This window comes from Homarus americanus, unplaced genomic scaffold, assembly GCF_018991925.1.
Source record: "Homarus americanus isolate GMGI-L3 unplaced genomic scaffold, GMGI_Hamer_2.0 scaffold23598, whole genome shotgun sequence".
Classification (NCBI taxonomy): Eukaryota; Metazoa; Arthropoda; class Malacostraca; order Decapoda; family Nephropidae; genus Homarus; species Homarus americanus.
Genome location: NW_024731054.1, coordinates 4,778,195 through 4,803,435, shown reverse-complemented (window position 1 = coordinate 4,803,435; position 25,241 = coordinate 4,778,195). Strand labels below are relative to the sequence as shown.

Below are 25,241 nucleotides of genomic sequence, written 5' to 3'. Positions count from 1 at the left end.
TGCGTCAGTAGTGAGGATGGCGCCACTAAGGTTCTTCATTTAAATATACTGTACACAATGGAAGTCGTTCCTCGGAGCCATGGAGGCAGTCAGCCGGGCTCTGGAACACAACATTTAAATTAAGTGAAATGAATTAAATGCTGCTGCTGCTGTTGTTGTTGTTGTTGTTATTATGTATTACTGCGCTTCAATGACTGAGGACATACTGTTTGGTATCGTTATAGATCCCTTCCTTATAAACTAAGTATAGAACACTAATATAGATGCATTTAATTCGCGAAAGTAGATTTGTATTAACCGCCGTAAAATTATGAGCTGCTATATTATATAATTAATCGCTCACAAATTAAACCAAACTAACCTATCCTAACCTTACTAATATAATAATGCTTAGGTGAGTTCAAGGTTAGGTAGGTCAGGTCAGGTCAGGTCAGGTCAGGTCAGGTTAGGTTAGGTTAGGTTAGGTTAGGTTAGGTTAGGTCAGGTCAGGTTAGGTTAGGTTAGGTTAGGTTAGTACCTCTACATACACGACGGGAAGTCTTTACAAAATAAAGACATGGCTCAATGTCAACAGCAGGAAGAATCCAAAGTGAATAAATGGGTAGATAGAGTAAAACGTAACACGAGAGAAAGAATAGAAGACTTAAGCAACATGGAACAATAATGAAAGAGAAGAAAGGGGGAGAAAAAATAACCAAATAAAGTAAATATATATCAAGGGTTAATGCGTACGAGGATATAAATTGATAAAACTTCAGGTAATACGCCAGGTAAGGTCAGCCGCTCTCACACACACCTCTCTTAATCACTACATACACAGGCGTACATATACTAATGGTAAGACTTATGCCCATGGTGGTAAAGTAGGGGAAACACTGAGCCATTAGAACAGGGTTAGGTTAGGTTAGGTTATGCAATAATTGCTTATCAGACCATAGCTTACAGGCCAGAGAAGACCAGCACATATAACAGTAAGTAGTAGATGCGCAGGTATACACCCACGTAACGTTGACTCACCCTTCGTAATTAATGTGAGATTAAGATTTGACCCAGCAGAGGTCACGGTCACAATGATAGAGAGTTCTCACCGCCCCATGATTAGTCAAACCGGCCACATGACCGTGTTAACTCAAGAAACTTTCCTGCAGCCCACACCTGTTCAAACACAGCTCTCTCCACACATCCAGATTAGTGTTAATTAGTGACGGCATCTGCCGGCCTGACACCGCCAATGTAAGGGGCCGACAGCTGCTTCCCAGAGACACACAGAGAGAAACAGAACTCGAGGCAGACGGAGTCACACTCGTCACAGGTCAAGGTCGGGAGAGGGACTTACCTCCCCAAAACCGAGTCCCCAGCTGACAGAGTCTCCCACAGGAGACAGAGTCCAGCATCACCTGGGACCAATCTCTATAGTAGCACCTGCAGACAGATTCCCCAGCTGCTGGGCCTCCCTCAGGTCACATGCGAGTCATTGTCAGAGCGATCCATAGGGTGAGTTACTTACGGTGGGAAGTGTATCCATTTCATGTTTGTGTCCGGGAGTCATTGTCTAGTAACGCCAATATAATGATTCAGTTAACTAATAAATAGCTGTATTTAGAAGTGGTGTTTAGAGGCTTTCCCCTAAGAATATAATACCAAGTTAAATAACTAATCGGCCACGCTACCAACTTTCCTCACTTTACAAGCCTACAACTATAACTATTACCTGTATTTCTACCAGAGTTACCCTCATTACAGTTAGGTTAGGTTAAGTTAGCTGGGGAGGACTAATGTTCACGTGACCTCAAGAGATAACACCAGACAGTAAACACAGACCAGATAATAATACAAAGGACGTCACTCACACGACACCGCGGCAAGAGATAGGTTTAGGTTAGGGGGTGACGTGGAGAGAGAGAGAGAGAGAGAGAGATTCGTGCTAAAATGGTGTTAAGTGTCATTTTCCTATACCATGTCCAAGTATAGGTCCTATATCTAAAGTGACGGGCCTATAGCAGACACTTATATACGTCGAGTCATCCCATCCTATATCTAAAGTGACGGGCCATGACACCAATACATAATCGCCCCATCGTTAAGTGAAGATCCGTAACACGAGAGAGTATACACAACACGAGACTAGTGTGAGTGGGGACTAATGGCCACAGTGGAGGCGGTCGATGGCTGATTACCACACTAGACTAACGGGGAGTCACCAGGACACACCCATCTGTCACAGCACCTCCAGCCTACCTATCATATTACCTCTAGCCTACCTGTCATATTACCTCCAACCTACCTGTCGTACTGCCTCTAGCCTACCTGTCATGTTACCGCCAACCTACCTATCATAATACTTATAGTCTACCTGTCATACTACCTCCAGTCTACCTTTTACATTACCTCCAGCCTACATGTCATAATACCTCTAGCCTACCTGTAATAATGACTTTCAACCTGCCTGCCTTAGTTAGGGACCATCGACCTGCCTGTCATAGTTAGGGACCACCGACCTGCCTGTCATAGTTAAGGACTACCGACCTGCCTGTCATAGTTAGGGACCACCAACCTGTTTGTCATAGTTAGGGACCACCGACCTGCCTGTCATAGTTAGGGACCACCAACCTGTTTGTCATAGTTAGGGACCACCGACCTGCCTGTCATAGTTAGGGACCACCAACCTGGTTTGTCATAGTTGGGATCACCAACGTTTGTCATAATAGGGACCACCAACCTGCCTGCATAGTTAGGGACCAACCTGTTTGTCATAGTTAGGGACCACCGACCTGCCTGCTATAGTTAGGGACCACCAACCTAGGCCTGCTCCACCAACCTGTTTGTCATAGTTAGGGACCACCGACCTGCCTGCTATAGTTAGGGACCACCAACCTGCCTGCTATAGTTAGGGACCACCAACCTGTTTTGTCATAGTTGGGACCACCGACCTGCCTGCTATAGTTAGGGACCACCGACCTGTTTGTAGTTGGGACCAAAGTTGGGACACCACCAAGACCTGCCTGTCATAGGGACCACCGACCTGGAAGTTCAACCTCCGACCTGCCTGTCATAGTTAGACCACCGACCTGCCTGCTATAGTTAGGGACCACTGACCTGTTTGTCAAAGTTAGGGACCACCGACCTGCCTCTTATAGTTAGGGACCACCAACCTGTTTGTCATAGTTAGGGACCACCGACCTGCCTGCCTATAGTTAGGGACCACCGACCTGCCTGTCATAGTTGGGACCACCAACCTGTTTTATAGATAGGGACCACCAACCTGCCTGCTATAGTTAGGGGACCACCAACCTGTTTGTCATAGTTGGGACCACCGACCTGCCTGCTATAGTTGGGACCACCAACCTGCCTGCTATAGTTAGGGACCACCAACCTGTTTGTCATAGTTAGGGACCATCGACCTGCCTGCTATAGTTGGGACCACCGACCTGTTTGTCATAGTTAGGGACCACCGACCTGGCTGTCATAGGGGCCACCAACCTGCACCAACCTGCCTGCTGTTTGACCTGTTGTCATAGTTAGGGACCACCACTGCCTGCTATAGTTAGGGACCACCGACCTGTTTGTCATAGTTGGGGACCACCGACCTGCCTGCTATAGTTAGGGACCACCAACCGCTGCTATAGTTAGGGACCACCAACCTGTTTGTATAGTTGGATCATCGACCTGCCTGCTCATGTATGGGACCACCGACCTGCCTCTATAGTTAGGGACCACCGACCTGCCTGTCATAGTTAGGGACCACCGACCTGTCTTGCTATAGTTAGACCACCGACCTGCCTGCTATAGTTAGGGATCACCAACCTGCCTGCTATGTTAGGGACCACCGACCTGCCTGCATATAGTTAGGGACCACCGACCTGCTGTCATAGTTAGGGACCACCGACCTGTCTGCTATAGTTAGGGACCACCGACCTGCCTGCTATAGTTAGGGATCCCTACCTCGCTATAGTTAGGGACCATGACCTGCTGCTGTCATAGGGGACCACCGACCCACCTGCCATAGTGCTAGGGGACCACCACCTGCCTGCCATGCAGTTAGGGACCACCTGCCTGCTATAGTTAGGATCATCGACCTGCCTATTTAGGGACCCACGACCTGTCTGCTATAGTTAGGACCTGTCTGCCTGCTATAGTTAGGGACCATCGACCTGCCTGCTATAGTTAAAGGACCACCGACCTGCCTGTTTCAGTTAGGGAACCACCGCCCTGTCTGCTATAGTTAGGGACCATAGACCTGCCTGTCATAGTTAGGGACCACCGACCTGTCTGCTATCAGTTAGGGGATCATCGACCTGCCTGCCTGTTAGTTAGGGACCACCGACCTGCCTGTTTCAGTTAGGGACCACCGACCTGTCTGCTATAGTTAGGGACCACCGACCTGCCTGCTATAGTTAGGCACCATAGACATGCCTGTCATAGTTAGGGACCACCGATCTGCCTGCTATAGATAGTGACCACCGATCTGCCTGCTATAGATAGTGACCACCGATCTGCCTGCTATAGATAGTGACCACCGATCTGCCTGCTATAGATAGTGACCACCGACCTGCCTGCCTTCGTCCTGTTCACTGTGGTAAGGGAAGGACTAAACATACAGTACACACCCCAGGAACAATAGAGAGCTCAAGCCAACAAACCTTAACAAATTTAACGTGTCTGTGGCTTTACATGGGCGCGCGGTGTGGTGTTACGGGGTGTTATGTGTGGTGGGTTTGCGCGGGCGCGGTTACCACGCCTGGGCCCCTCCACCACCACCACCGCCACAGTATTGACGCAGCCACTGTATTGCGCCCCCACATCCGCTGTCCCTGCCCTTTACACAGTCCTTGCTGTGTTCCCTCCCTTCCTCTCTCTGTATCATTCCATTTATTCTCAGCTGCCATACGTAAAGATGGCCGTATCTTGAAGCTAGTGTGTGAACGCCACAGTGCTGACAGGTGATAATTAACGAACATAACTGAAGATTTCTGCTACCGCATCTCCCTCCTCCCCCTCCCGGGTGCCGGTACATCTACAAACAATCAGACATTTTTCTTCTCCTGTGAGCTGGAATAAACGACCTGCCTCTGTTGTAGTACGGGTAAGTTGGCTCTTTTATGGTGACGTTATGTAAGTAGAAGGAAAGGAATGGGAAGGATTACCTAGTAGGAAGGAGGGTGTCACGATGAGTTGGGCCCTACATGGCTACGCATGGTCACCTTGAAAATGACCAGAGCCTGGCAGAGAAGAGTCTTGGGTGTGTGCGTGGTAATTGTTGTGCCTCAGAGGGAAGACCATTGTGTTTACATGTGGCATCGAGGAGGAGACACAAGAGAGATGTGGCGAGAGAAACGAGAGATAAAAATCAGAAGACCTTACTGGAAATAAGCTTCTGGGGGTTTGGTTGACCGTCTTCGGTGAAATTGCCTTACTGTTTACTATTGTTGTGTACCTGCACTGTCTAGGTACATTGGAAAGTATACCATATACCTGTGTTGTCTATAAAGCCAGAAAATTTATATATGCGGCCGGCATGACGACGTCCATATTATGTGATGAGCGGCCAGCTAAATTGGTAAACTGAGGCTGTTTGAACAATTGATGCAGAAAACACCTAATCTGACACACTTTGTAAGACTGTGAAACATTATACTACACACACACTAGTACATAAAATGGTTGAAATGATTACAGTCGGAATTCACCGATAGTTTTTCTAAGAGACCCAGAGTAAGAAAATTTGGTTATCATTTCTTTTACATCCTTTTATCTTTAACAGACGAGGTCAGTCATATATTAACGAGGGAAATCTTGGTGATACACAGTTGTAGCTCCTAGACCAACAGCTTAGTGTCCTGGAATACTCACACAAAACCACCGAGTCATTGTTAGACCTTTGGGGAAAATCGCATCAGGTAACACTGAGGTGACTAGAGTTCATTGTTGTCAATGTTTGAGTCACCTTCCTGCTGCCGGCAGACTTTTGTAAATATAATGTATACTGTACCGCTCAAAACTCACTAACACTCACACAAAGGAACTGTGGATGCAAGTTTTACTAAATTTTAACCAGATTCCACAAACATTGCAGAGGATATTTAGTCTCGAATTTCATACGAGTTTTAGTAACCATTTCCTGTGTACCGTTAAATGTGAACCATAATATTTTGTTGTTTTACCATTTGTTGCCAGCCATCAGGTTACTTATAGTATATTGTTGTTCTTGCTAGTTATTGTCTGAATATACGGTTTAGTTTTGTACTGTGTTGCTTAATGCTCAGTTTCAGGTTTTACTTTTTCTCAACTTAATTGCTACATATTATAATAACTACACTGTGTGGTGACTGCTGCCGATTACTGAATTCTTGTTTGTAACGTGACCGATTACTATAGAAAGGTTGCAGTCTCCTGATATTGTAGAATGTAGCTCATCATAATATATACGAGTTTATAGAAAACCTAACCTACCCTTACTTAACGTTAACCTACTGTAGCAATAAAGAGTTAGCCCTATTTGGCAGAACCGTCAATTGCTTTCACATATTATATCCTCTCTCTCCCTGAGGTCTGAACCCCTAACTCTGAACTCTGAATTCGAAGCTTTCGCCCAGTGAGCGGAAGGGAGAGGGAAAGGTGTGTCAGGGTGCCTTTCTGTATGGAGGAGGGGAGACGGGGTACTGGGAGAGGGAGTGTACAGTATCTCAGTTGGTAAGATTACAATGTAGAATAACACTTAGACAATACCGACGGGGTTTCCTCAGCTGAGAGTAAACGTCTAGCGGTAAACAGATGAAAACACTAAAGTTACAATAGGATGAGAGGGAATATATTCATGTTGTAAATAAGTTGTTACTTTGTAAAAGGGGACATTTATGAGCAAATGGATTATAGATATGTTTGGATCTATGTCTTGTAGAAGCAGCGAAGTTTTGTTTAATCTCTTGACTACGAGATGGAACTTCCCAGCTGAATGAAATCGTCTGGCGGTAACTAGAATAAAATCGATAAAAAGACATCGTAGTGAAGGGATTAATTAGCAATCAAAACAACGAGGAAGTGGGCACCACATATTAATTGTAATACAAACTTGGTGTGAACAAAAATAGTTCAGTTGTCAGCTGTCTAGTATAGTGTCAGCAAACCACATAGTTCAGTTGTGCCAAACAGTGATGATGATGACGTCGTCGTCATTATCATTATTATTATTATTATTATTATTATTATTATTATTATTATTATTATTATTATTATTATTATGAAATGTGCAATTTATGATGCCTCCACCACCCAACTCCTACTCTGGGCTGCTAGTAGTGACGATGTGACAATTTATAGAGTAGAATAATGGTGTGTCCTCTCACTTATGATGAGAATACAAATAGAGGTGATGCTCAGTAGTTGAGACAGCCCGGGTGTGGGAGTTATTAGTCTTGGCTACTCCTTCACATTATTAAGTGTTAGTTAAAATAAATGTCATATTCCACACATTCTGAGTGTTGCACCTTATACTACTTCTCCACTATCTCTATATTCTGGCGGAATGTAAGGTGTTTCACCCATGGGCCACGACCCCCGGACGTTTGGATCATGGTCAAAGTAATGTAAATAACAACATAATAACCTAACCTAACCTGACCTAACTTAACCGGAATGTTCCTGACTGGAAGGTTCTCAAGGGTATTAGAGGGATTATAATTTGCAGCCAAGAAATTTTGGGTCAATGGCCCACCGTCCACTCTACATACAGCTCATGGCCCCACCGTCCACCCTACATGCAGCTCATGGCCCAACGTCCACTCTACATACAGCTCATGGCCCAACGTCCACCCTACATGCAGCCCATGGCCCAACGTCCACCTACATACAGCTCATGGCCCAACGTCCACTCTACATACAGCTCATGGCCCAACGTCCACTCTACATACAGCTCATGGCCCAACGTCCACTCTACATACAGCTCATGGCCCAACGTCCACTCTACATACAGCTCATGGCCCAACGTCCACTCTACATACAGCTCATGGCCCAACGTCCACTCTACATACAGCTCATGGCCCAACGTCCACCCCACAGCTCATGACACCAACGTCCACCCCATGCAGCTCGTGGCTCCAACGTCCACCCTACATGCAGCTCATGGCCCAACGTCCACCTACATGCAGCTCATGGCCCAACGTCCACCCCTACATACAGCTCATGGCCCAACGTCCACCCTACATACAGCTCATGGCCCAACGTCCACTAACATACAGCTCTGGCCCAACGTCCACCTACATACAGCTCATGGCCCAAACGTCCACCCTACATACATCTCATGGCCCAACGTCCACCCTACATACAGCCATGGCCCAAACGTCAACCCTACATACAGCTCATGGCCCAAACGTCCACCCTACATACAGCTCATGGCCCAACGTCCACCCTACATACAGCTCATGGACCAAACGTCCACCTACATACAGCTCATGGCCCAACGTCCACCCTACATACAGCTTCGGCCCAACGTCCACCCCACAGCCCAGGCCCAAACGTCCACCCTCATGCAGCTCATGGCCCAACGTCCACCCTATATACAGCTCATGGACCAAAGTCCACCTCATGCAGCTCATGGCCCAAACGTCCACCCTACATACAGCTCATGGCCCAACGTCCACCCTACATACAGCTCATGGCCCAAACGTCCACCCACATGCAGCTCATGGCCCAAACGTCCACTTTATAGCTGTGGCCCAAACCACCCCTAGCCATGCCAACGTCACCCTACATACAGCTCATGGACCAAACGTCCACCCACATACAGCAGCCCAACGTCCACCCACATACAGCTCATGGCCCAACGTCCACCCCTACATACAGCTCATGGCCCAAACGTCCACCCTACATGCAGCTCATGGCCCAACGTCCACCCTATATACAGCTCATGGACCAAACGTCCACCCTACATGCAGCTCATGGCCCAAACGTCCACCCTACATACAGCTCATGGCCCAAACGTCCACCCTACATACAGCTCATGGCCCAAACGTCCACCCACATGCAGCCTCGGCCCAAACGTCCACCCTACATACAGCTTGTGTCCAAACGTCCACCCTACATGCAGCCATGGGCCCAACGTCCACTCACATACAGCCTCATGGCCCAACGTCCACTCTACATACAGCTCATGGCCCAAACGTCCACCCTACATACAGCTCATGGCCCAAACGTCCACCCCACATACAGCTCAGGCCCCAACGTCCACCCCACATACAGCCAGGCCCAAACGTCCACCCTACATGCAGCTCATGGCCCAACGTCCACTCTACATACAGCTGGCGGCCCAACGTCCACTCTACATACAGCTCATGGCCCAAACGTCCACCCTACATACAGCTCATGGCCCAAACGTCCACCCCACACAGCTCTGTGGCCCAAACGTCCACCCCACATACAGCTCTGGCTCAAACGTCCACCCTACATGCAGCTCTGTGGCCCAAACGTCCACCCCACATACAGCTCATGGCCCCAACGTCCACCCTACATACAGCTCCATGGCCCCAACGTCCACCCTACATACAGCCTGTGGCCCAAACGTCCACCCTACATACAGCTCGTGGCTCAAACGTCCACCCTACATGCAGCTCGTGGCCCAAACGTCCACCCCACATACAGCTCATGGCCCCAACGTCCACCCTACATACAGCTCATGGCCCCAACGTCCACCCTACATACAGCTCGTGGCCCAAACGTCCACCCTACATACAGCTCATGGCCCAAACGTCCACCCTACATACAGCTCGTGGCTCAAACGTCCACCCTACATGCAGCTCATGGCCCCAACGTCCACCCTACATACAGCTCGTGGCCCAAACGTCCACCCTACATACAGCTCATGGCCCAAACGTCCACCCTACATACAGCTCGTGGCCCAAACGCCCGAATACCATTCTGGCGTGAGTGTGTCTATGCCATATAGTAACCAGATAAAGGATTATAAGACAAATATGGTTTTACAGCATACGTTTATGGCCGATGCTTGAACTACTGAGTATCACTTGTATTTGTATTCTCATCATAATTGCCCTCATCGAAGTGAGAGGACACAATACTATTCTACTCTGCAAATTGTCTGCAGTGGTTTAACTACCAGCAACCCAGAGTAGGAGTTGGGTGGTGGAGGCAGGGAGGGCGGGGGAGTCGAGGGTTTCCTCCTATGCACAGCATAGAAGCAATTTACTTTATCATATACGACCTTTAAGCAACACATATATCACTTTGCACCATAAATTACACCTCTGGTGATAATAATCATAATAATAGCCTTTTTTACCCAGTTAACCTCACTGTTTGGCACAACTGAACTATTTGGTTTGCTGACACTATACTAGACAGCTGCCAACTTAACTATTTTTGTTCACATCAAGTTTGTGTTACAATAAATATGTGGTGCCTACTTCCTGATTGTTTTAATTGCTAATTAATCCTTTCATTGCCGATTTTATTCTGGTTACCGCCAGATGATTTCATTCAGCTGGGGAAGTTCCATCTCGTAATCAAAGGGTCAAAAAAACTTCGCTGCTTCTACAAGAAATAGATTCACACACATATATATAATCCATTTGCTCATAAATGTCGCTTTTGCAACACACAACATGAATTCCTTCCCCTCTCATCCTATTGTAACTTTAGTGTTTTCATCTGGCCAGCGGTAGACGGTTACACTCAGCTGAGGAAACCCCGTCGGTGTTGCCAAGTGTAATCCTTCACTGTAATCTCTCCCAACTGATATACCTTTTTTGTCCTCATCCCTACTCTAATACCCCGTCTCCTGCCCGCTGAAACACACCTACCCCAACACACCCCGGCCCTCTCCCTCCAGCTCCCTGGCGAAAGCTTCGAATTCACACTTCAGAGTTCGGGGTTCACACCTCAGGGGGAGAGAGGATTGACAGCACTACGTGTAAACGCAGGAGTGGAGCCAACTGTACAAGACAAAAGAGAAAAACGAGAGCTCTGTATACTGTACAGTATGTCAATCGTAACCAAAGCCCCTCTTCACTAATCACTGTATACGCAAGTCCGCCATACCGCAGTGTATATCACGATGTTTGAGTTTTCTTTAAAAATAAGGAGACCTGAATTTCACGTGACCACAGTTCACTACGACTTTAAATGATACTAATAAATTAATCCTAAGGAAAATAATTAAAATACAATTGACTAACTCGTTTCACATAGATAATATAAAATATCTCTTAAGGACACATTTTCAATAGCATCACATCTAAATAAAATATAATAAAAATAGAGCCATTACCATTTGCTGCAGATCCCATGTTGTCTTTGCTATGTTCCAGCGATGACAGTACAGTAAACTCACTCGCCATGTGAGCCCCACCACACTCCTTCTCTAACACAGACTCTGTCAATACAGTATATGCAAGAACTCCTGCTCACTCACATTGACTTTTAGGGAACTGATCTCTGTCCCACACACGCTTAATCTTGTGATGTCGAGAGCACAACACTGCACACCCGAGCCTTCATACCAAGCCGCAGCTAGACAGTGCAAGTGACGCCATCTAGTTATATCACCAGTAAACATTGTTGCCGAAATCCATTTTTTATGACTAGGTTTTGTGTTTTTACGTTCAATTGAGATTGTTTTATTTATTTTATGAAACGTTTGGTCCTCTATACCTTACTGAAAAATACTGTTTTTTTTATATTATCGCTTACTATTGTCTTAGTTTCAAAGTTTAGCAGTTTCACATTTCTGCCGACTAAATAATTTTCAGTATTTGCTTTTGGATCAAGTTGAACTATGTTTTTTTTTTTGTGACATCTTTATTTAATGCTTCAGGTGGAACTCTCAAATAAGGTCAAAATATCTACCTTAGTCTGTATCAATCGGAGGTTCGAGTCAAGTTCACGTACAACGTTTTCTTTCCGTAGGTTATATTTATCCAGCTTCGTAATTCCCCTTTTGAAGGATATTTCATGTTACTTATTACTTATTTCATGTATTTTTTAAACAATAATATGGATACTTCTGATTTACGAGCGGCCTGGGGAAGTCAGTACAGTATGTGTAAATATTGTTGACTAGAGCCATATTGGTCCTTTTCTATACATACAGGGGGATTCACAAGTGTGCGCCAGATGGCTCAGGTGTTTTCTTGAAACAAATGTAAAGAAAAATACCACAATCCCTTAAGTTTTGAACTATAACACACGAAAGGATTCTTGAGGAACTGAGATCTGAAGTACGAGGCAATAATTACATCATTTCCTACGGCTTGAATACCGCCTCAGGTCGTAACACCAGTAGTTGACAGTAGAAAAATCCTGGAGTCACACTTTTATTACATGCTCGGACCTGTGTAGCATAAACCATGTTTTCAAATGACCCCTCAAATATAAACCAAGAGGAATTGTATCTGGTGACCGAGAAGGCGGAATAGTACCACCACGCCCTGCCCACTTGTCGGGATACACAACATCGATTTATTCACTCAAACGGGATAAATGAGCTGGCGCACCATTATGCATGAGCCACATTAGTCGTCGAGTTATCATAGGTATATATTCAAGCAGCAGTGACAAATTCTGCCCGAGGAATCGCATATAAGAAGCTCCAGTTAATCGGCCCACAAATGCAACCGCAGTGCGGTAGCAGATGCGGGCCGATAAGATGATTTCTACCCTACACGTTGATTGCATATCGTTCATGACGTACTCTACTAGTTGCTGTGTGAGGATTTTCCTCTGCCAAGTATATAAGTTGTGAGACTTAACAATTCCGTCAAGTGAAAAACTAGATTCATTTGTCTGTAAATTACATGAAAACAAGCGGTTATTAACACAGCGGCGTAAAACATACTGATACACCACCAGTCGTCCAGGATAATCAGCCGGATTCAACGCTTGGACTATGACAGTGTATAAGTACAGTACAGCTGCTGTTCGTGGAGTCCTCCAAACGGACGGTTGTGAAGTGTACACAGGAGCAGCAACTCGTCGAGTGTTTGTGCTAGAATATTCAACGTTGTGAATCTGTTCCTCTACGTCGAGAGTTTGGCGGTAATGTTGCCGCCTATCTACAAGTACTTTACACAGTTTCTATACCTTTCTCGTGCTGAGTTTCTCGACCTACGCTTATATGGTCTTTTTCGTTAATTTTGACGCAATAATACACCACGAGCTGTGACAGTGCAATTACTAACCTTGCTTTGCGCTTAATGAAGGAGGTAATGATTCCCTTTAAGTGGATTTACGCACCCTGAGCTGTGTTCATGCTGGACAACTGTACACACGGCTGAGATCGTCACTTTCTGGTGGCCGGAGCGGTGGGACAAGGAGCTTTTAAAACTAGCCAAGTAAAGCCTTTGATTTAAACCCAATAGACAACATCTGGGCTAACATAGTCAATGTGTTGGAGCCGGGCCAGGAACGGGCATCTCACCAGATGCTGCTACACGCACGACAGGAGTGGGAGGTGCTGAGGAGGGAGCTTGAAGTGGTAGCGAGGATTGTAGCGTCGGTTGAGCGACTGTACGATGGTAAATAAAATCTGTTCATTTAACGTGTTTATGTCTTAGCCTTTGTCCTTTTCTTTTACCATAAGTTATAACTTTGAAAACTAAAACCCGATATCGAATTGCATGTTATGGCCATTATATACTAAAACCTTAACTCTACTGTATAGTACAGTGTCACTACAGAGTACATAAAGGCTGTCAATGTTTGGTCCTAGAATTATTTAATGCACAACCGAGATGGGGACGTATCTATTGTACTGTATTATATAATATTGATGCATATGAATCTTGTGAATAAAACACACATGTAGTGTAAGTCTGGCCCTCACCCGGCGATATCACTCAGACCAGGAACACCCAAATGTCAATAGATTTTATACACACGAAACTATCAATAAACTCTTCCCAACCATCAGAAGGAGCGGGATGGGGAAAATGGGATGAGAAATTGGATAAAGGGTGGATAAGAAGACAGGGAATACCTGAGGTTAGATAAGAATAATGACGAGAGACAATGCCCTATCTCTTATCACCAATCACTGACCGTGGTAAAGGATAAGTCAGGTCAACATGATCATCAGGCACTGGTCATAACGAAACAAAGAAGTGATAAGATCGCGTGTTCCGCCGAGATTGTTGGAATGGACCCCATTGAATATTTTATATAAGCTTTTAAACAGTTTTCCTGGTCTCTCCTTGATTGAATTGGCCAATGACCTGAAGATTAATCACCCTAGCTTATTTCACCTGCTGGTAAAACACCCCAATGTTACCTGGGGGAGGTTAGGTTAGGGTATGTTAGCATTAGGATGTTTCATCATTTGGTGCCTAATCTTTACGTGATCTGAATTTACTTACTGTTTGCCATATCTTTTGTTTACCTACGCTGTTTGTGTACAGTCACTCAAAAAAACTATCTCTACTTGGGGTGATCGATGAATGAACACTGCGACTCCTGTTGTCTCAGTAGGGTTGTCAAAATCCTTCGTCCGTTGTGTTACATTTTCTCAACACAATTTTTTGAAGTTAGTTTTTTGAGCGACTTATTTAATGAACCAATGTGAACTAGTTTTACGATTTTACTAAACGAACATTTGTGCATCTACGAGGAAGGAAGTTGTATCTTCTAGTATTCGTGGAGGGGAACTCAAGAAAAAATGGGAAGCTTATTGATTAATGACAAGATTGTGGGGCGAGGTGAAATCTCATGACAATTATACAGCTTTGGCTTAAATTTTTACTGGAGCAATGGGGTGAAGCGGCCGAGTATAATGTCGGCTGTATCCACACGACCCATGAAACATAACAAATAACATATCTTGAAGCAGTGTGTTGCCGAAAATCGATTTCATTACTGTACTTTTTTCCCTCTAGCTCGCCTGCTGACGGCTGTATGGGGGTGTGAGGCGCTAGAAGGATTGTATACAACTTATGGGAAAAAAAACCCAGCATATCTACACGATCATTGACAAAATCATTTATGCAGGGAGAAAGTGTTCCTCCGTGTTACCTTGAATGGACTGGAATAGAAAAGAGTTACAAGAATATGATAATGCTGCCTTTATTGGACAGGTGAAGTTATACCACATAATACTGTACCTCCCAGCCTGACATTTGTTGTCGTCATATGGCGACAATCATGATGACAATGGCGCTGGCACGGGTCGAGGTTCATGGCAAAATGTAGCACTGTGACCCAGGTGTTGGAGGTGATTAGCAGGTACATGGTGATTACTTAAGACCAGGTGTTGGTGTGTGGTATTTGGTGACTGATTACTGCCAGATGTTGTGGTAACTCCTCAAGGCACATGGTGTAGGTGTCAAGTATCTTGGTAACACTTATAGCCAGATCATGAGGGTGTTAAATACTTGGTAACACTCATAAGCAGAAGGTGGAAAGTGTTTTAGTACTTGGTAACACTTACAGCCAGATGGCGAGGGTGTTAAATACTTGGTAACACTTACAGCCAGATGGTGAGGGTGTTAAATACTTGGTAACACTTATAGCCAGATAGTGATGTGTTTAAATACTTGGAAACACTTATAGCCAGATGTTGAAAGGCATTTTAGTAGACCTCACCAAAACACAGGTGATGAAGATGACGGTGGTGATGGTGTTGGATGGTGAAGGAGGGAACAGAACGAAGCTCCCACAACACCACATACCCTGTACTGTACTGTGCTTGGGATATACACGTAACTAAACCTTCTTAGGACCTGTTAGCCAGACGTATAGCCATGCGTGGGGATATGGACTTCTTGTTGGTAGTAGGACGTTGTGCGGGGGGTGCAGGGGAGTTACAGGCTTCGGGTTTGGTTCCAGTGTAATTGTCACACACCACCTTCTTCAGGTTGTCTTGGCTCTCACCGTCCCCGTCAAGTACCTGTCCGGAGAAGAGGAGGAAATCGTATAAAATAAGGTTTAATGAATGACTAAGGTTGTTGATTGGTAACTTCACTGGTGGAGTTCCCCAAGGCTCAGTACTTGGAATATTACTATTTATTATATACATAAACGACATAGATATCGGCGTACACAGCAACATAAGTAAATTTTCTGACGATACTAAAATGGGCGTGTAATTAAATCTGACAAGAACTCCGCAAAACTACAAGAACATCTAAGCCAATTTCTCGCATGGTCTGAAAAATGGCAAATGAAATTTAATGTGGTAAAATGTAAAGTACTTAGTCTAGGAGATGTAAACAGAGAAACCAGATATTAGAGTAGTGGATGAGTGGAACAAGTTACCAAACATCATCATTGATTCAAATACGCTGGATAGCTTCAAACATAGGTTGGATGGATATATGAGCCATAGGGGTTGGGTGTAAACGGGACTGCCTAGTATGGGCCAATAGGCCCGGTGCAGTTTCCTCCATTCTTATGTCCTTATGATCGTACTTATATAGCCAGCGTGTGTGAGTGTCTGTGTGTGTGTGTGTGTGTGTGTGTGTGTGTGTGTGTGTGTGTGTGTGTGTGTGTACGTAAACATGTAGGCAACACCGAATAATGCATTGTCGATTGATATATCCCGTAAAACACACACACACATATTAACTACTGATGCAGGGATTAGGATGATTGAAATTACATCTATCGACTGATTTCCGGCGTGTAATTTCTATCATACGAAGATAATTTATTGAGCTAGCAAGGAGTTGATGGTGTTTGTGTGTTCGTAGCGGGACTTATCAGGGGTTATGGGGTAATACGATGTTATTTTAGAGTGATGTGTATAGTGTTCAGGAGACATTAAGAGCGAGTCTTCAAGGCCAACACATTACAAATAATCATGTCAACTCTTCATCATTCACAACTAAAATCAACATTATTTAGTACTTTTTTAAATATCTATTACTAGAGTTGCCAAGTGTTGCCAAGTGTTACCAAATGTTACCTAGTGTTGCCAAGTGTTACCTAGTGTTACCAAGTGTTACCTAGTTTTGCCAAGTGTTACCTCGTGTAACCAAGTGTTACCTAGTGTTACCAAGTGTTACCTAGTGTTGCTAAGTGTTACCTAGTGGTTTCAAGTGTTACCTAGTGTTACTTAGTGTTACCAAGTGTTTCCTAGTGTTACCAAGTGTTACCTAGTGTTGCCAAGTGTTACCTAGTGTTGCCTACCGTTACCAAGTGTTGCCAAATGTTACCTAGTGTTACAAAGTGTTACCTAGTGTTGCCAAGTGTTACTAAGTGTTACCTAGTGGTGCCAAGTGTTGCCAAGTGTTACCTAGTGCTCCCTAATGTTACCTAGTGTTGCCAAGTGTTAACTAGTGTTATTTAGTAGTACCAAATGTTGCCAAGTGTTACCTTGTGTTATTTAGTATTACCAAGTGTTGCCAAGTGTTACCTAGTGTTACCTAATATTACCAAGTGTTGCCAAGTGTTACCAAGTGTTACCTAGTGTTACCTAGTGTTGCTAAGTGTTACCTAGTGTTACCTAGTATTACCAAGTGTTGCCAAGTGTTGCCAAGTGTTACCTAGTGTTACCAAGTGTTGCTAAGTGTTACCTAGTGTTGTTAAGTGTTACCTAGTGTTACCTAGTATTACGAAGTGTTGCCAAGTGTTACCTAGTGTTACCTAGTGTTACCTAGTATTACGAAGTGTTGCTAAGCGTTACCCAGTATTACCAAATGTTGCCAAATGTTACCAAGTGTTGCCAAGTGTTACCAAGTGTTGTCAAGTGTTACCAAGTGTTACCTAGAATTACCTAGTGTTACTTAATGTTGCCAAGTGTTACCTAGTGTTGCCAAGTGCTACCTAATGTTTCCAAGTGTTACCTAGTGTTACCAAGTGTTACCTAGTGTTACCTAGTATTACCTAGTGCTACTTAGTGTTGCCAAGTGTTGCCAAGTGTTACCTAGTGTTGCCAAGTGTTACCACGTGTTACCAAGTGTTACCTAGTGTTGCCAAGTGTTACCTAGTGTTACCTAGTATTGCCAAGTGTTACCTAGTGTTGCCAAGTATTACCTAGTGTTACCTAGTATTGCCAAGTGTTACCTAGTGTTACTTAGTGTTGCCTAGTGTTGCCTAGTGTTGCCAAGTGTTACCTAGTGTTGCCAAGTGTTACCTAGTGTTGCCTAGTGTTGCCAAGTGTTACCTAGTGTTGCCAAGTGTTACCTAGTGTTGCCTAGTGTTGCCAAGTGTTACCTAGTGTTGTAAAAGTGAGTTACTGTCTTGAGCCCTGGTCTCGTGTTGCCCTTATTGTGGTTACACCCAACACCACCTGTGACCCTCCCCCCTAAGTGTTAATCTTCTCCCCAAGTACCCTCCCCTCTCCCCAAGTACCCTCCCCTCTCCCTCAAATACCTTACCCTCTCCCCTAATGTTAATCCTCTCCCCAAGTACCCTCCCCTATCCTCCAATCCAGACTTCTCCCCAACTTCCTCCCTCTCCTCAAGTACCTCCCTCTCCCTCTACCCCCCCTCTCCCCTCACTCTCCCTCAAGTCTCCCCTCAAGTATCCTCCTCTCCCCTCAAGTACCCTCTCCTCTCCCCTCAAGTACCCTCCCCTCTCCCCTCAAGTACCCTCCTCTCTCCCAAGTACCCTCCTCTCTCCCAAGTACCCTCCCACTCTCTCTCCCCAGGACTCACGTCGTTCACCAGGATCCACGGGACGTAGTAGAGAGCGGGTTTAAGCTTCTCCTGTTCCACGGCCACTTCATGCAGTAGGTTCTCTCCTTCCACAGAGTTGACACAAGCGTCTATTGGTGCCCAGTCCTGCCCCACCTGCGCCGCGCACTGTAAGATAAGATTGTAATGTGTATCTGTGCCGCATACTGTAAGATAACTAGGCAAAGGTTTAATATACTAATCAGATATGGTTAGGTTAGTTTAGGTTAGGTACTCACTGTGGCTCCAGCATTAGGAGGATAGTCAGAGGAAAGGAGACAATTAACGAACTCCATCTCAATGTTGATATCCTTGAAGTGGTCCTTGGCGCAGGCGTGGATCATGTTAGCGCGACACTCCCCATTCCCGTGTTGACAGGTGAAGGACCAGCCCTCTCCATCCTGCTTGTACTGATAAACAAACACGAATAAATAATAAACATAAACAAACAAATAAACAAACACTCGACACGGAAATATTAATTATAAAGATCACCTGAAGATTAGCCACGTACTCCTTCACAGGTTATTTTACTTGGTTAATAAACATCTTAATTAACGCTACCTGGTGAGGGGTTATGTTATGTTACGTCAGCTTAGTGTTATGTTAGGTTAGGTTAGGTTAGGTTAGGTTAGGATAGTGTTAGGTTAGGTTACGTCAGGTTAATGTTAGGTTAGGTTAGGTTAGGTTAGGATAGTGTTAGGTTAGGTTAGGTTAGGATAGTGTTAGGTTGGGTTAGGTTAGTGTTAGGTTAAGTTAGGTTAGGGTAGGTTAGTGTTAGGGTATTCCATCACCAGATAAAATAAGCTGGGGTCTCTAATCTTCACGTCATCCAACTACAAGTCCAGATGTGGCATACTAAAGGTCGTATCCAATGATTTTATATTTATGAAGTAGGTAGCGAGACCGTTCATCCTAGAGAAAAAAAATCCAAGGTTTCATAGTAATCTACAATACCGCGTACGTCGTAGATTGTCCAAGAAGAAAAAATGTGAATGATAACTAGGGATTATTTACATTGCGTTTTTAAGCCGATTAATAAATTATACCCGATATTAAGTCATGATTGACAGGATATATAAAAAACAAAACGTAAAATTATAACAAAAATATTACTTCTCTATCGCCTAAATAACACTACGGAGATTCGAACATTTTAACTGGAGTGAATATACCAGTGAATCAGTCACGATCATTGCGTTTGAACTTTACTCCAAAATATAGCGTCACTACTCACGTGGGCGTTACCGAAGGGGAACATCTCCACCTCCATAATGTCCTTCAGAATGGTCCAGGTTGGGTAGAGTTGGTCCACCACGAACTCTATGCTATAAGGGCAGAGCGTCTCGTAGTACAGATCGATCTTGACTGGCGGCGCATCCTGGGCCAGCGCCTGTGGAGAGGAGATGAGGTGGTGGTAGTGATGGTGGTGGAGGAGGATAAGGTGGTGGTGGTGGTGAGGAGGTGGTGGTGGTGGTGGTGGTGGTGGTGGGTGGTGGTGGTGGTAGTGGTGGAGAAGGAGGTGGTGGTGGTGGTGAGGTGGTGGTGGTGGTGGTGGTGGTGGTGGTGGTGGTGGTGTGGTGGTGGGGTGGTGGTGGTGTGGGTAGTGGGAGAAGGAGGTGGTGGTGGTAGTGGAGAAGGAGGTGGTGGTGGTGGTGGTGGTGGTGGTGGTGGTGGTGGTGGGGGAAGGTGGTGGTGGTGGTGGTGTGGTGGTGGTGGTGTGGAGAGGAGGTGGTGGTGGTGGTGGTGGTGGAAGGGGTGGTGGTGGTGGTGGTGGTGGTGGTGGTGGTGGTGGTGGTGGTGGTGGTGGTGGTGGTGGTGGTGGTGGTGGTGGTGGTTGGTGGTGGTGGTGGGAGGTGGTGGTGGAGGAGGTGGTGTGGTGGTGGTGGTGGTGGTGGTGGTGGTGGTGGTGGTGGTGGTGGAGAGGAGGTGGTGGTGGTGGTGGTGGTGGTGGTGGTGTGGTGGTGGGAGAAGGAGGTGGTGGTGTGGTGGGTGTGGTGGTGGTGGTGGTGGTGGAGGGGTGGAGGGGTGGGAGGGGTGGTGGTGGTGGTGGTGGTGAGGTGGTGATGGTGGTGAGGTGGTGGTGGTGGTGGTGGTGGTGGTAGTGAAGGAGGTGGTGGGTGGTGGTGGTGGTGGTGGTGAGGGTGGTGATGGTGGAGAAGGAGGTGGTGGTGGTGGTGGGTGGTGGGTGGTGGGGTGGTGGTGAGTGGAGAAGGTGGTGGTGTGGTGGTGGTGGAGGGAGGTGGGTGGGTGTGGTGGTTGGTGGTGGTGAAAGTGGTGGTGGAGGAGGAGGAGGTGGTGAGGGTGGTGGTGGTGGAGAAGAGAGTGGTGGTGGAGGAGGAGGAGGTGGTGAGGGGGTGGTGGTGGTGATGGTGGAGAAAAAAGGTGGTGGTGGTGGTGGTGGTGGTGGTGGTTGGTCTGGACTGATACATATTGCTATAAACAGTGATATATATTGATGTAAACAGTGATGCATTGAAGTATAAAGTGAAAAATATTGTTATAAACATTAACACACCTTCATACAGACACTGACATGTATCTCTGGACACTGATACATACTGACATAATTCACCATCCCTGAACATCTAAAATAAATATATGGCAGCTTCCTTATATTAGCAATATTTTCTATACATCTATACTTCTTATTACCATCTATAACACCTGAAGAATCACCACCCCAGCTTATTAATTTTCACCTAAAGATTAACCACCTTATCGTAAACCTAACATAAACCATATCTAACCTAACCTAAACCAAACCTAACCTAACATAATCTAATCTAACCTAACCTAAACCAAACCTAACCTAACATAAACCAAACATAACCTAACATAAACCAAACCTTACCTCACCCCCCCCCCTATAGTGTTAGGGTGGTTAATCTTCAGGTGAAATAAGCTGGAGTGGAGATTTTTCAGGTGATGCAATAAAGTTTGTTTATCCGTAAGGCCCACAGCTTGTGAGGCTTAATATGGGCAACGAGTAACTTGTTGTGTGTATCAATGAGTTAAACAAGTACTGCACTGAGTAGGGTGAGTGGGTCCCATCGGCTACAACACACTGTATACTAAAGCCTCTGGTACACTTCTCCAAGTTGTAAATTTAGGTACCCGTTTACAGCTGGGTGGACTGAGAGTGCCTGGGGATTAAACCACAGACACAAGGAACACAAGGGGAGTGTTTTATCCACTCGAACACCGCACTGAGGATTAGTCGACCAAAAAGTAACTAGTTTGCTTTCGTATGTTACGTGAGCTGTGATGACGTCATTGTTGTAAAGTATGTAAACTGATGATGTAGACGCAGTAGTTCCCAAACCTTTTCACTTAACGTCACTATTTTGTTTTTTACCAATCAAATATACACCTTGTACTCGTCTTTAGATATATTTTAAGATCAACTAACTTGTAATTATTTTATCCATGTACCTCGTGCATAAGGGAATGACTGAAAAATATACCATGAAATAATTTTTTTTGCGTCATTTTATTAAAACTTTTCTTTTATATAAAAAAAAATTGTATTTCACATTACATTGCCTCACCCCTCCTCCCTCCTGTACCATCCCCCCCCAGTTTAGGACCCACTGCAGGAGAGAAGCAGTAACAAATACTACACTTGCTGCTATATTAGGTGAAATATATATAAGAAAAAAGGACAAACTAATTTTTTTAATTGAGTTAAGATGATAGTTGTTGAGAGGGAAGCAGTCATGACGATGCTTATATTAAGGTTTTATGACGTTAATGTTGTTATGTGTGTTGGTCTTGTGTCTTACCATGAACAGAGGTGACGCGTCGACCCAACACGTCAGCTGATCCTGGCTCCAGTGTGGCCCTGGTACTACTACCCTTGTATGGCCCTGGCACGACCAGGTAGTTGCCCCGGTATGATCTTGATACTCCTAATACCCTTGTGTGGCCCCAGTACGACTCTGGTGTGGCCCTTGTATGACCTTGGTGTGGCCCTGGTACTACTACCCTTTTATGGACCTGGCTCGACCAAGGTGTAGCTCTGGTACGACCAAGGTGTTGTCCTGGCACTACCTTGGTACAAGTACCTTTGCATGACCCTGGTACTACCTTTGTATGGCCCTTGTGCACACGTAAAAAAAATCAGCAGATATTCCCTCAAAGTAAAACAAAAAAAAGGATCTTTGGAGACACCTGTACTGCCAGGCTCTACCGTATCGTTCAGTCGTCCATCAGTTATTCACTCATTCACAAAATCAATCAAATTATGATCCAAAATTTATAAAACAAAACTCTGAGCCCCAAACAAGAAAACTGATATATACAAGATGTTTTGGGTACATTTTTTTTCGAAAATTGGATGAGCAGTATAAAATTTTGTTTCACTTGAATTCTCATCCAACAAATTCCGTTTTGCGAACTTTTCTTCGAATAGAATATAAGAATTAATATTAGATGTTAATTACCGAGGCCAGGAAGGCGAGGAGGAGGAATGATGCTCGCATGTTGTCGTCTTGTGGCAGACTGGTTTGTGATGGCCTGCTTGGGGGTTCTTATAGTGCCTTCCCCCCGCACCCTACCCTACCCTCACCCAGGTACTCCCCGATACCCCCACTTAGAATATCTTCAACCTGTTTGTTGGTTGTACTGTGTCTGTACTTACCTGTATGTGTGTGTCTAGTAAGATCGTCATATAAGTTTACAATTGGTTCAGCAAGTACATAAACAATGCAGGTATGCGGTTCAGAATGTATAGTACCCCAAGAAAGTGTCGTTCGCGATGGGGGTCGATGTGATTCGAGTTTTTTCCGAGCAATGTAACTCGACCTGTTTCGGATCGGCTGGTAGTTCTACATCCGCGACCATTGAGCATGAATGAATTTATACATTTTCGAACGATTAATATAGCTTCATGAGTTTCTTGTTATATTGAATGTACATAGTATACCATACAAGGACGACTCCCTCCCCTATTCCTACCCCTATCTCTAACTGTTGTTGATATGGCGAGCTGGAGTACCAACTTATGATGAAGCACTGGGGATCATCAAAGAATTTCATCTAGTGTTTCAAATTGTAGCGACGGAAAATTTAACGATACTTTTTGGGGGTATTGTATATAAACCGTGCATGTATATAACCAATGTAACGTTCGCTCCAAAAAAGTATTATGTGCGAGGCAATATGACACAAGACGAAGAATTTTGATAACCCTACCGAGACAACAGAATTCGCGGTGGTCATTTTGAAATTAATCGGACCCCTCCGTAGAGATACCTTATAGCAAACAGTACCTGGATGGCGCAGGTATACAAACAATGATAAAGAGTAAGACAATTCAACCAAGACTAGCCAATAAGGGCATCAATTATTTTATTTCCGGTAAGGTTGTCTTGTGTACTGTTGGTATCCCTGGCCCGGCCACACTTAACCTCGGGGTACTGGACATAGCAATAATATGGGTGCTGGAATACCTATTATGTTGGTCTTAACGTATAACCACTTCGGCATTTCCCCTTCATGCTATTCTTATGTTGAAACCTACACCAAGTAAGTCTACCCATGCCTTAGGTTTTATTATGAAAAGAAAAAAAGAAAAAGGAAAATAAAAGAGTGGAAATATAATACAAAAAAATCGAGAAAAAAGAAAATGAAAAATAAGAAATAAAATGGAAAATAATAAACTGTAACTATGATATTTGTTCTTTATATGGGGAAAAAAATTATCTGTGTAATAAGATAGAAGGTGCGTCCTAACATATCAATGACGTAATGTGAGGAAGATAATATGAGGAAGGATGAGGTGTGAAGATGAAGTGAGGAAGGCAAGGTGAGAAGGGCAGCCAACGAACTGAGGTACAACCTACAGCACCTGATGTCAGTTTTCTCACGTGTGGTAACGAGGCAAGAGATACGATAGATAGTCCCTGGGAATACTTTACAACACTTTAATCTCTCAGCGACCGATGTGCCAGGTACTGAGGACTTCCCCGAGTGAGATGGGAATCGACCTCACGGTGTGTGTGGGAAGAGGGTACAGTATTTATGGCTCACCTAAAGAATAGCCATCCTAGATGGTGTTGAAGGGGGGGAGAGGGGATATTCTTCAGGTAGAGTGGGCTGGGGGAGGGAGTTTCTTCAAGTGGAGTGGGTTGGGAGAGGGAGATTCTTCAATTTTTTTTTTTTTACGGGAATTAGCCCACTCGGGCACAGGTCAAACGACCCACAACGGAGGTTTTTGTAATCATTTATTCACAGATGTCTTATGTACAGCAGTACAGCGTGATACAGATGGCTGCCACAGGTGCAATGAGACAGGGACAGTGTGAACGAAAGAGATAAAGGCAGTTACAGGGGGGAGGGGAGTTTCACATCAAATTCACTCTCATTAATACCACATCTTAAACGTTTTGTAACACGGAAACTCTGCAGAATCTGACATTTTACCATAGAGTCATTGTGGTTTAGAATTATCCAAAGATTTCATCCTCCAATTATATGCACTCTTTGCTGAATCACCCTATATAAATAAACTGTTTTACACATATCCATGCCTTAGACACTCCAGTAATGATAAAAAATATTTATGTCAGCAATGAGCCTCATACATTATTAATATTTCCCCCAAACAACACGTCATTATCTCCC

At 44.8% G+C, this 25,241-nt stretch overlaps 1 protein-coding gene across 1 annotated transcript; it reads right to left on the bottom strand.

The window, feature by feature from the left end:
• Positions 1-15,047: 15,047 nt before the first annotated feature.
• On the bottom strand, positions 15,048-23,161 carry LOC121867543 (gamma-interferon-inducible lysosomal thiol reductase-like). Its single transcript, XM_042367547.1, has 5 exons — positions 23,060-23,161; positions 19,852-20,007; positions 18,854-19,024; positions 18,597-18,743; positions 15,048-15,886 (listed from the first exon to the last, which is right to left on the bottom strand). The coding sequence occupies exons 1-5, from the start codon at positions 23,096-23,098 to the stop codon at positions 15,713-15,715; spliced, it is 687 nt and encodes a 228-aa protein (XP_042223481.1). The 5' UTR covers positions 23,099-23,161; the 3' UTR covers positions 15,048-15,712.
• Positions 23,162-25,241: the final 2,080 nt, after the last annotated feature.

Bases quoted from the DNA above. Each gene is read 5' to 3' on its own strand.
- LOC121867543 (XM_042367547.1), bottom strand. From the start codon at position 23,098: ATGCGAGCATCATTCCTCCTCCTCGCCTTCCTGGCCTCG. The intron at 20,008-23,059 runs GTAATTAACATC...TCCTCTCCACAG, and splicing joins TCCTCGCCTTCCTGGCCTCG to GCGCTGGCCCAGGATGCGCC. The intron at 19,025-19,851 runs GTGAGTAGTGAC...TTTGTTTATCAG, and splicing joins TCCCCTTCGGTAACGCCCAC to TACAAGCAGGATGGAGAGGG.